Source organism: Rhinichthys klamathensis, unplaced genomic scaffold (assembly GCF_029890125.1).
Source record: "Rhinichthys klamathensis goyatoka isolate OS25496 unplaced genomic scaffold, OSU_Roscu_1.1 h1tg000236l_1, whole genome shotgun sequence".
NCBI lineage: Eukaryota > Metazoa > Chordata > Actinopteri > Cypriniformes > Leuciscidae > Rhinichthys > Rhinichthys klamathensis.
This window is the reverse complement of record NW_026606759.1, coordinates 1386675-1400000: the sequence shown is the minus strand read 5'-3', so window position 1 is coordinate 1400000 and position 13326 is coordinate 1386675. Positions and strand designations below refer to the sequence as shown.

Sequence of the window (13326 nt, the reverse complement as noted above, 5' to 3'; positions counted from 1 at the left end):
GACAGATAGATAGATAGATAGACAGACAGACAGATAGATAGATAGATAGATAGATGGATGGACAGAAAGAGCCTGAATTTTATTGGGCCTGAAAGAGTCTTTTGTATGACACTGACTGTAATCACATGCTGTCTCTCCTCATCATTGAGTTACTGTTCATCTCAGGGAAACTTGAACTATTATCATCATTACTCTCTAATAATAACTTCTTCTGGCGCACAGAAGTCCGAGCATCACAGTCTGTGTGTCTGATGGGGTTTTCTGTGGTTTCTCCTCGTGTTTGTTTGCTGCTCTTCTCATAGAAGGACTGAAATCTGACCTGCTCTCTCGTTTTCTCTGTAGCCCACTGTGCTGAGAAATGTGTGCATGGCCGCTGTGTGGCCCCGAACACCTGTCAGTGTGAGCCGGGCTGGGGAGGGGCCGACTGCTCCAGCGGTGAGTCTCTCTCTCTCTCTCTCTCTCTCTCTCTCTCTGTCAGTGTGAGCCTGGCTGGGGAGGGGCGTGAGTCCTGCAGCTGCGCCTGTCCGTCTCTCTCTCGCTCTCTATCTCTCCCTCTCTCTCTCGCTATCATAGTCCCTCTCTTCTAGTCTCTAAACTTTAACTTTAACTTTTATGTCTTTTAAGCACAAATCTATGACAGACGACATCCAGAATGTTATCTGAGCTTTTGCTGCTCTGTGTACAAAATCACTCTCGACAAATTATCTTTATACATTTTTGAACAAATTAACACATCTCAGCCTTTTAATGATTATTAGTGTTTGGACATTCGTTTTTAAATATATCAGCTCTATGATTGACGTTTTTCAGATGTAGTGTCTCAGTAAGATGATCTGTCTCTGATTTTGTTGACGCTTGTATTTGAAACATTCATTCATCACAGATTTTTAGTCTCTTGAACTCTATAGCTTTTAACTCTATTATTATTATTTTCTTTGGTTTTGCATTATTTAAAGGGGTCATATAATGGTACATGCACTTTTTCAAGTTGATTGTACTGAAATGTGTGTTGGCAGTGCCTGTACATAACCATCATATAATGATAAAAATCTATCCAGTATTTTTGTTTTAATCTCCTTATATGTTTTCCCCTGCCTCAAATCGAGCCGGTCAGACGCCCCTCCCACGACTGTTGATTGGCAGCAGCGTTTCAACACAGACCCCTGAGCGAGCTCTCATCATAGTCCGTCATTGTTGATACACTGGAGCAGAATGGTGTCTAAGCGATTGTGGTGTTCTGTTCTTGGGTGTAATAACGAACACAGTCATTTTGATGTTCCTAAATCTGAACCGCTGAAGACACAGTGGCTGAGTTTTGTTGTCGAAGGGAATATTCCCCACGATCAACGTCAATGCGTTCATGTTTGCGTGATTCGCGAATCATTTCTCACCAGACTGCTTTATAAACGAGGGTCGGACTCAGTATAAAGCTGGTTTTGCTAAGAAGCTGCTCCTGAAAAAAGAATCGGTACCAACTATTCATGTCCCTGCTGCACCTCCAGAAGAAGTGAGTGTGAAGTTTTAATAACCTTTATATTAATCTTTGCAAATCGCTAGCTGCACGCGTCACGATGAATGCGGCTAAGGTTTATACTCAGGGTACATTACGGCATGTTTTCTATGTACGACATTCTCAATATAATTCATAATCCCACGTTTATAATGAACAACGCGTTATGGTTATTGTGTCATTACAAACTGAGTACGTATACATCAGTAAACACATAGCGTTCGTACATCTCACTAAGTTACTCTAACGTTACCCTGCCAGTAAGTTACATACAAAGATAGATCAAAGTGACATTATGTTAACCAACCGTTCAGAAACGTCCTGTTCGAGCCTTAATTGTCGAACTTCTTCGGGCCGTCATCTTGTTCCGTGTCCGACTCCGGTTCAAACTGATACGGTTGCACAGATGTGTCCTCAGAGACTCCCGCTGTCATTCTCTCTAAAATATACCCTCAACTGTTGTCAAGGCAACACTCCACGTGCGTTGTCGAAAGAGGGGCGGAGTCAGCGAAGCTCATTATCATTTAAAGGCATATGCACTGAAACGGCGTGCTGAAAACAGAGCTGTTTTTGTCCAGGTAAAATAAGTGTTTTCTTACAATACTAATGAGAATTTTTAATTAAAGTATATTACTAACTTTTCATTTAGACCCTAAAGCAGGGCTATTCAATTAATTTGGAATTGGGGCCAGTTCATGAAACTGAAGCAAAATAAGGGGCCAGAGAATATGAGTAATTATGGTAACAAATAAAGAAATTACAACAACATACTGAAGGAATCAATATATTCTATTTTCTATTTCAATTTCGCCTCATAGGCTACTGCATGAAATAATTTACAATTATTTAACCATAGTCATACGCTATATGACACTACCCATATGTAATAACTACACTCGTAGTTATTACATATGGCGTAAATTTGTTTTAAAAAGTGGTTTAATATGTCTTTAAATAAGGTCAGTAATATATGTTGTCAGTGGCGAGAATTTTCACGTGAATGAATATATATATCCGACCAATTCAAGAGTGTATTTAAATGGTCCAGTGGCAGAACTCTTGCCAAGCGTGTCAGAGGGTGTGGGTTCTAATCCGGAGATGAATAGGTTTTTTTTCTTTTTCTCATCAAAACTGATTATGTTTATCAGTGGTTGAATATGAGGCAGGGACACGTTTGTGTGCATTTTGTTTTGTAATTTCACCGGAACGAATAGACGAGACGACTCCACAACGGATTGAAGCGCGCGTACGTGTCAAGACTGCGCGAGCCACAAGAGAACACTGTATCCGCTCCACTGATCGCTGCGGCAACGAGCACTTTGATCACTTGATTTCAAAAACAACACATTTCAGCGCTAGATCGCCTCTTATTTAACAAACGAACTAAATGAATGCTCTGCTAGTTAACTCGACATTTTTTATTTATTTGTATAGGCTACATTCGTGCCGCGAGATGTTTCAAAAGTGGTGGGGACAATTCGCACCCGCAAATTACACCTAAAGGGCCGATTCAAAATCCCTCAGGGGCCGGACCCGGCCCGGGGGCCGCCAATTGAATAGCCCGGCCCTAAAGAATCAAATTAACTTGTATGAAAATGGCATTATATTTAAATGAGTCACAAATAATGTTTTTAATAGTTTTTAATACTGTTCCCTGAGGTTGACTTAATAATGTTGGTGAGATTATTATTACATCAAAAGTAGACCCTTTTGACCCTCTTGACCTTCAGTGCCTGCTATGACTGGGTAAAATCTTTGCATATGAAATAAAACATCTCGTGTTACGACTGTAACCTTTTTTCCCTGAGAAGGGAACGAGAAACTGCGTCGTAACGACACTTTGGGGGAACGCCCCCCAGCGTAACGCCTCTGAACTAAGTCAATCGTGATTTATGTTGCGTCATGACGTTACGTGTAATGCATACACGGAAGCTACAAAGGGACGCCGGCACACAACAGAGTTAGCTTCTGTGATGAAGCAAGTCGCTCCCAGGCAGGGGGAGGCGTGGCAAAGGGACGCAGTGTTACACTCGTAAGCCGAGACGTTCCCTTACAGTCGTAACTACAATTTGGGGAAAGAATACTCACTCTGCCACAATGAACCCCTCCTGTCCTAGTGTGAGGTTGAAACAGGCACACTTAGGACGAGAGCGCTCGTGCACCTGGCGCTGAAGGAAGGTCCAGAATATAAAATCTCATCAGTGTATGAGGGGTGGCCCACCCAGCTGCATCACATACTTCTTGGATAAGGGCCCCTGAGAGGAGGGCTCTAGAGGGCACCATGCCTCTGGTTGAGTGAGCCCTCATGGCCAAAGGTGAAGGCAAGCTGCGCACCTGATAGGCCAAGGAAATAGCCTGAACTATCCAGGTGCTGATGATCTGTTTGGAGGCCGGGAGCCCCTTCTTGGGAGACCCGAAACACACCAGCAACTGGTCCGACTTCCGCCATCGAGAAGACCCCTGAACATAAATCTTGAGAGCTCTGACAGGGCAGAGCAAATTAAGTCTCTCATCATCTACCGTTGATGGAATGCCTGCAGAACCGTAGGCAGTGCCGTGTTAGAAGGCACCTTAGGGACATAGCCGGGCCTGGGATGCAAGAAAGCCTTAATATTCCCAGGAGCAAACTCCAGGCACTCGGAAGATATTGAGAGGGCCTGAAGATCTCCTACTCGTTTTAGAGACGTGATGGCTAATAGAAAAGCTACCTTGAGGGAAAGTTTCTTGGCCTCAGCCGACTCTAGAGGTTCGAAGGGGGTCTTGACCAGCCCTTCGTGAACTGTCCAGGAGTGATATTATGTCTGAAAACCATACTCGGGCAGGCCACAATGGGGCTACTAGGAGTAGACTGATCCCGTCGCGACAGACCCTCTCCAGAACCACCGGGAGCAGAGTGATCGAAGGAAATGCGTACAGGCGCCCAGAGGGGCTGGATGCCACAGTGGACAGTGTGTCGTCTCTCGAGATGCGAATAGATCCACTTCCACTGGGCTGAACCTCTCACATATCGACTTCACCACCTCTTCACCAGCCCCTGCCTCGACAGGGTGTCTGCTCCCCGATTCCGGTCCCCTGGGATGTATGTTGCTCTGAGAGACAACAGTCTCCCCTGGGACCACAGGAGGATCTGATGCGCCATTCTGCATAGAGGGCGTGATCTCATACCCCCCTGATGATTTTGATAGGACACCCCTGACATATTATCTGATCTCACAAGAACGTGGTGACCCTTGAGGCCTGGCAGAAAACTCCAATTTATGGTGTCAGAGGTGTAGTGGTAAAAAAAGAGGTTGTGTAAATCGGGAAAAAATGGTAGACCCCGGCGATGAGGTTGCTCTCTGTGCTGCAGGAAGCACTCGTCCAACTTGCCTTCTAGCCAGTGCTGATCGCATGAATTCAATGCTCAAGACTCTCGCCAATGCTATCATATAACAAGTGTAGACATGATGTAGATAAGAGTTTTGGTTGGCTGTTTTATCAATGCATAAGCAGAAATAAATTATTTTGTGACAGAACAGCCAACTACATGAGTTCTTACATATCAAAACAATAGTTTATCACTGATCAGGCTCAACACGTACAGTACGTGTTGTGGCATTATGTTTGGCTCCATCTTTCAGTTAAAAGTGCGTTTGCAAAGCTTGTATCCAATTGGGTTTAGTTTACAGGATAATCCACAGTCAAATGTCATATAATCCTACCATACTGACACGATCAGGCACTTCTAAAGGGAAGCAACACCCTTGTTCTTCCACAGCCAAAATCTGTTTGTTTGCCAAGTGACCCTGTTTTAGTATCTCTCACTTCTCTTCTCACCTCACTGACATGAGCCAAAGAGGCGATGCAGGTGTTGATCTACGTAATGAAGAGGAAGGAGAAATCTCCAAGCAATTGCAAAATGGGGATCTAAAATTTAAAGATTATGTACTTAAGCTATAGAAACTTAAAATATTTATAACATAAATATATTTAGTTGTATTTTCACCATTTATGTAATCAAACCTAAACAAAACCACTTTTCGACAGTGCAAAAATTTAACAGGCAGAAAAATGTGACAATTTCTGTTACAATATGCCATTATATATATATTTTTTTGACCTGCTAATCCTTTTCCTATCTCTAAACCTAATCATAACCTTTTCTTAAAAATAAAAATACTATTAGGAAAAACATAACAGACAGATGATATTCATAGATTGAATAATGATTGGTAAACATTTGCACGCCTATAAAGATATTCAAGCATAAATGATTTACATTGTAGATGCTGTAGTGTCAGTCAATACATCAATATTGAAAGTTTTACTATACATACAAACGTAGTTAAATGTATTTCTGTTGGAGCCACACTTTTTGTAAAATACTCATTGGCATATGTGATAAATTACATCATAATTACATCTTTCTGTTCGGTTGCCCTGGCTGAAAGGATAACGGTTCAGTAAAACAGGAGAGATCGCTCAAACCTCTTCAGATCGCAGAATTGAGTGAAAAATTAATAGAAATTAAAATTCTATCTAAAGAAATATGGCAAATGAGAATACATTAGTATTTTGTTTCTAAATGTGCTCACTTTTGCACTTTAAGCCCTTTATATAGCTTCTTTGTGTCTTTTCTTGTCTTGTCTTGTCTTGTTTATTTATGAAGCACTGTTAAAAACAACCAAGGTTGACCAAATGCTTTACATAAAAAGAAAAAAATCTAAAAGATAAAACATTGACAAATCAAACATCACAGACACCACTTTGTAAGGCCTGCCCAATCGGTCCAACGCCCGATAAGCGGGTGAAGGTTCACTGCGTGTTACTGTCTTTTCAGCATGGCAAAGTAATTTAATTCTAATTTAACTTTTATCTGAGTCCATTTTATTATGACCTTGAATTTAGGTTGGAATGCCAATTGGTTTTTGGTCATATATATTATAGTTTAGCTACGCATTTGATTATTCTATTTAATCTTTACTCTTATTGTACTCGTTCATTCGGGTGCCACAGGGTCCTCGCACTGGTGTTTGTATGCAGGCCCACGATCACAAACTCATCAGTCTAATCAATAACCAGAGGTTATGGCTAAAGCAATTTAACTATGCCGCAATTTAACTAAAAGTACCCATGTAGCCCCCTACAGTCACCTATATAACAACTTAGTTAAAGCCCAAACAATAATCAGAGGTTATGGCTAGTACATTAAGATAATGCAGCTCCAATGCTTGCTATTACCTCAAGTATTTTTATCTAGCCCCCAATCAGCTCCCGAGCTTGTGAATCAGTATGATTCTGCGCCTGAGATTCCCTGATCAGTGCGCTGACTCCTTAACTAGGGAGCTAATTGAGACTGAGATTCCCTGATCAGTGCGCTGACTCCTTAACTAGGGAGCTAATTGAGACTGAGATTCCCTGATCAGTGCGCTGACTCCATAACTAGGGAGCTGATTGAGACTGAGATTCCCTGATCAGTGCGCTGACTCCATAACTAGGGAGCTGATTGAGACTGAGATTCCCTGATTAGTGCACTGACTCCATAACTAGGGAGCTGATTGAGACTGAGATTCCCTGATCAGTGCGCTGACTCCATAACTAGGGAGCTGATTGAGACTGAGATTCCCTGATTAGTGCACTGACTCCATAACTAGGGAGCTGATTGAGACTGAGAGTCCCTGATCAGTGCACTGACTCCATAACTAGGGAGCTGATTGAGACTGAGATTCCCTGATCAGTGCACTGACTCCAGAGCGAGGGAGCTGATTGAGACTGAGATTCCCTGATCAGTGCACTGACTCCTGAACTAGGGAGCTGATTGAGACTGAGATTCCCTGATCAGTGCACTGACTCCAGAGTGAGGGAGCTGATTGAGACTGAGATTCCCTGATCAGTGCACTGACTCCTTAACTAGGGAGCTGATTGAGACTGAGATTCCCTGATCAGTGCACTGACTCCAGAGCGAGGGAGCTGATTGAGACTGAGAGTCCCTGATCAGTGCACTGACTCCTGAACTAGGGAGCTGATTGAGACTGAGATTCCCTGATCAGTGCACTGACTCCAGAGCGAGGGAGCTGATTGAGACTGAGATTCCCTGATCAGTGCACTGACTCCTGAACTAGGGAGCTGATTGAGACTGAGATTCCCTGATCAGTGCACTGACTCCAGAGTGAGGGAGCTGATTGAGACTGAGATTCCCTGATCAGTGCACTGACTCCATAACTAGGGAGCTGATTGAGACTGAGATTCCCTGATCAGTCCGCTGACTCCTGAACTAGGGAGGTAATTGAGACTGAGATTCCCTGATCAGTGCACTGACTCCTTAACTAGGGAGCTGATTGAGACTGAGATTCCCTGATCAGTGCACTGACTCCTGAACTAGGGAGCTGATTGAGACTGAGATTCCCTGATCAGTGCACTGACTCCAGAGCGAGGGAGCTGATTGAGACTGAGAGTCCCTGATCAGTGCACTGACTCCTTAACTAGGGAGCTGATTGAGACTGAGATTCCCTGATCAGTGCACTGACTCCAGAGCGAGGGAGCTGATTGAGACTGAGAGTCCCTGATCAGTGCACTGACTCCTGAACTAGGGAGCTGATTGAGACTGAGATTCCCTGATCAGTGCACTGACTCCAGAGCGAGGGAGCTGATTGAGACTGAGATTCCCTGATCAGTGCACTGACTCCTTAACTAGGGAGCTGATTGAGACTGAGATTCCCTGATCAGTGCACTGACTCCTGAACTAGGGAGCTGATTGAGACTGAGATTCCCTGATCAGTGCACTGACTCCAGAGCGAGGGAGCTGATTGAGACTGAGAGTCCCTGATCAGTGCACTGACTCCTTAACTAGGGAGCTGATTGAGACTGAGATTCCCTGATCAGTGCACTGACTCCAGAGCGAGGGAGCTGATTGAGACTGAGATTCCCTGATCAGTGCACTGACTCCATAACTAGGGAGCTGATTGAGACTGAGATTCCCTGATCAGTCCGCTGACTCCTGAACTAGGGAGGTAATTGAGACTGAGAGTCCCTGATCAGTGCGCTGACTCCAGAACTAGGAAGGTGATTGAGACGCACCCATGATTGCTGGAGAATGACCCGGGCATGTTGTCATGTGCAGACAGACCATCAGCAGTCCTGAGCTTCAACTCTTCTTGTTGTGTCTGGGTCTCAGTGTCCCTCAGGACCTGGATCAGTTAACCATTGCTGGGCTTTATTGCAGTGACACTTGAAGAGGGATTTGGCAGCATGGTTGCAGTCAGCTGTGAGATGACTTTAATTCCCTCTGAAGACTCATTGTATCTGGCCTTTCCGGGCCACAAAACGCCAACAAAACACTGCCCTGAATTGAGGCTGAAGGAAAAAAGGCTTTTCTTCAAGAGCAAAGAGCAAAACAAAGAGAAGGCAGTGGTTGGCCAGAATCACAGGATATTACCTCAGGGCTATGCTCATGTGATGTCAGATGTAGGCCGGGGCGGCACAATGACCCAACATACTCCAAATAGATGTTATTTGCCTCAAATCCTTTATTCTTTTTAAAAAAGCGACTTTATAATAACTTTCATGAATAAATCAATAACAAACATTATATAATGCTTACCAGAACATTAGTTAATAAATATTCACATAGCTAGAAATATCAGATATGCTTGTTAATAAGTAAACACTAATGGAGATCATTATTTAATGTAAATTCAAATACTTACAAATGTCATTAAACTTTCACTTCTTTAAAATACTACAAATGATTTTTTATTTACATCATAATACATATATACTGTATATCCATATGAATCGATACTGAATGGAATCGAGAGTTGAATCGCAAGCTTGTGAACTGAGATCACATCGAATGGGGAAATTTGTGTCTATCCCTGCAAGCCCTACTGCTTTAAAACATCTGTACCTCTGCAGTTGTTCTTTAGCAGAAATATTGGGCACACTGATCATGCTGAAACGATGTATTGTGCTATATAAATAAATGTGACCCACTTTCTTTGTGAGAAGCGAACTGATGTGTTGAGGCTGGTGCTCAGAGCAGCTGCTGCGGTGGCTTGAGTTTCAGTCTCTGATGAAGCCGACAGTAGCGACACTGGTGGTGTTGTGCTGTGTTTCACTGGTGGTGTTGTGCTGTGCTGTGTTTCACTGGACGAGTTGTGCTGTGTTTCACTGGTGGTGTTGTGCTGTGTTTCACTGGTGGTCAGGGACGTGCACAGGAATTTTGTGGGGCAGTTGCTCTGACCTGAAAAAGAGGGCACAACCCCCCCCCCCCCCCCAAAAAAAAAAACTCACGGGCTATATGAAGGAATATATTAAATTGAATTTTGCCCATACAAATTGCCTTATCTGATCGTGTTTATGTCCAAACGCAATGCCTCATATTATGGTCTTATTATTATTTATAAAGATTGCAAAACGTCAGAGATGACAGGTTTATGATATACAACTTTGTAAACAGTATACAAAATGTATTAACAATATGTTAAATGTCACCAAAATACACATGAGAAAAAGAGTTCCTCATATTATTGTTTATTGTCTTTTTAAATTATTATTATTTATTTATTTTTTAATTTGAAAATAAATAATCTGGATTGAATTGACAGATGGGGAAAAACTCGCTTCTAATAATAATAAAAAAACGCTTAGATTTCGGGAAAAAATACAATCCTTTTTTAACCTTTTGGCTTCCCGTACATTCAATTGTGCTTTTTGCTCGAATTCAGTTCTGATGGTACGTATGGTAACTGGGCAACTACGCATGATTTGTAGTATGATTGCGTAAAGGGAACAGGAATTCCGGTCGGGAACAGAATCGACTGCTAAACCCAGTGCCGATCCTGACCTCCCTGGGGCCCTAAGCAAAATTCTGCTAATGGGCCTCTACCTGACCCGTGATGTCATGAGCTATGTAAACCATTTGCCATTGCCACAGTCGCACCTGACACTTCAGTGCTCCCAATACAATCCTCCCTCCTTTAAACAAAACAGTCAAAGAATAAGTACAACAATAGTATAGAACAGAATGAGGTTCAAACAAACAATATTTATTGAATAGAGTATTTTCTATAGAATGTTAAGATAACAAGTGAATATTATTAAGTAAGTGAATATTAACGTAAACATAAATAAGAAGAAAATAATAAATTATAACCCTGAGCTTTGGCTTTTGGGATTAACTTTGGTTCTCTCTACAGCCTGGGCATTTTCGGCATCAGTATGATTTTTTTATTTATTATTATGCATGTTGAAGCAATTCTTGATTTATGGTTATTATTTACTGAGGGATGTGCATCCATATTGACCAGTATGTCCAGCTAATCAACATTTTAAATTCAATATAGCCTATAAATCAATAGTCAATCAATGTCAAATTGTCATTGCTTTCTATCTTGCATAATTAGTGTAGCCTAGTAGTTGTTTAGAGTTTTTAACACTGAGACTAGATAATCAGTGTCTTGTTTTAAAAGTATAATGTGTACTTTGATTGGGAGTGCCATCATTCACGTGCATATATTGTACAGTATGTCTGGTCTCCACATATTTCTGCTTGAAAAATGCGCGTTTCATTTCGTGCACGCGCATTTGAACGCACGATAATACACACGACGTGGTTATGTTTTCTGAGCTGCAGTAAACAAACACCGTTGCACTTTGTCGTTTATCAAAAACAAACGTAATAAATAATTGTATTTTACTCTCACTTTTGTCAGGCACAAAGTGATGCAAGAGATGCACTGCCTGCCCAGCTAGGTTAGCAAGACCGAAAAACATCAAACTTTGCTGACATCAAACTTAGAGAGGAGAGAACACAAGTTTACCTGATTGTTGTTCCCGCAATTCACTCTAATGGTTTTTTCTTCTTCCTCTTTTCGTGACCAGAAGGATAGTGTCGCTTCATTTTGTCATGGATGTTGTACACATTAATTGACGCGCTATGACACGAGATGGAGGCGGGGCCTTAAGTAATTTGCGTGGCCCTACGCCGGTCGCGTGCAGTCTATGGTCGCGTGCAGCGCTACAGCCATGTAAACAGTTTGCCCTTCCCTTACTGACTTTCACTTTCGGTGCCCGAATGGAAGTGAATGAGGCTTTGCGATTTTTTTTATTTTTTTATTATTATTTTAATATAGGCCTACGTGAAATTCTGCATCCATTGTACGTTTTTTTTCCTTCTCGGAAGGGCAACCTGAGTCGAGAAGGGCATATGGGCAGTTGCCCGGGCAACCTGAGCAACCCCCCTGTGCACGTCCCTGCTGGTGGTGTTGTGCTGTGCTGTGTTTCACTGGACGAGTTGTGCTGTGTTTCATTGCTGAATTACAGTATATCTCTGCAGTGGTTTGAGCATCTCAGTGATCAGTGTTGTGAAGTGAGTCTGTGCGAGAGACACACAGTTTCAATTTACTCATTGTCAGTTAGCTAAAGCAGTGCTGGTCTCCTGGATGCATGGTTGAAACACTTTGTGAGTGAAGCTTTGACACAAAAGGGTTTGTGAAATTGTTTGTGATATTGTGACATGTTCAGTTCATGCATTGAAGTTTTTCCATTTGAGCAAATTAAAGGAATATCTCTTGGACATTTGACTGGTGTGCAGCGTGAGTTTGTAATGGATGAGAGGATGCTGAATAGAGTCGATGTGGACAACCTTGATGTTGAACTGGGTCACGGTTCACTGAAGCACTCTGGTAAGATTTGCCTGAAGGAACAGTATGGAGGTTTTAATGAGGTCGTGTGGAAGACATCACAAGCCTGACAAATAGAAGATAAAACACTAATATTTTCATGTGAAAGTCAGATTTGAACTCAAGCTGGGTGAATTAGGGTAATCTGGGACACCTAAGCTCTGATCACAGTAAATGTTAAAAGTACAAATGTCTTGATTACCCTCAGAATATTAACACAGGGTTCATGGAAAGCCTGGAAGTAGCAGGGATTTTTCCCGGCCTGTGGATAAATAAAATCTTTAAAGTGAGTTCATAGCTTTCTGCTTTCAGAGCAGTGATGTATGAAGTACACAAGTCCTGTACTTTGTGGATCCCTGATAATATATACCATCAAACACCTGACACAATGTGTGTACAAACAAGCTCAAATGAGCCTAATGCAACTTTTCATCAAGAAAAAGAAGATCCTAGAAAAAGAGACTCCAGTGTTGTTGTTGTCATTCTCAAATAACTAGCATCTCTTATTCTAAAATAACATTGTTCTTGTATTTTTGACAAATTTGCAAAAGTCAATCATGCATGAGTCAGATTATTTATTCCTATATCCAGAAGTGGACAGCTTTGTCATGCTTAAACTAACTCAGCGAACACATGAACGGTCGGTCATCAGTCTCTTAAGTGTCCGTTGTGTGTTTGTTTCTCTGAGCATTAATACACAGCTGTTTGATTATGAACTTCCTGCCACATATTTTCCTAATGCTGTGGCCGGAGTGAGAGGGTCGCCAGACTGCAGATGATGGTGTGGCTGTCATGTCTCAGTGTTTAATGATGGAACTGAAACCGTCAGTCTAATCATCATACAGAGTGATGTCATTTAGATTTGATTTTAGCTGGTTTATGATTGGCCACATTCAGGATGTGATTTGTTTGGGATTTGTTAATTTTATATCCCTGGAAGGAATTTGTTTCATCCCTGCTTCTGTTCAGATGGAATGCATTAGACATTTCTGACAGCATATTAAAACATCTCAGGTTACGACTGTAGCTTTGGGGAACGCCTCCGCGTGAACCGGTGTCTGGCGCTTATCCAATCACGGCAATTGTATTGACTGGCGACAGCCTATGAAGTATAAGTATATATAGTGTGACCCGGAAGTATAAAAGGGGCACCTA

General features: G+C 42.1%; 1 protein-coding gene across 2 annotated transcripts in view; it reads left to right on the top strand.

Annotated features, from left to right (window-relative positions):
• Positions 1 to 13326, top strand: part of megf10 (multiple EGF-like-domains 10) — a 98780-nt gene that overhangs the window by 39903 nt on the left and 45551 nt on the right. For both annotated transcript variants that reach the window (XM_056265569.1, XM_056265570.1), the window contains one exon: positions 343 to 435. In XM_056265569.1, the coding sequence (XP_056121544.1) occupies positions 343 to 435 (93 nt within the window). The remainder of the gene's footprint in view (positions 1 to 342; positions 436 to 13326) is intronic.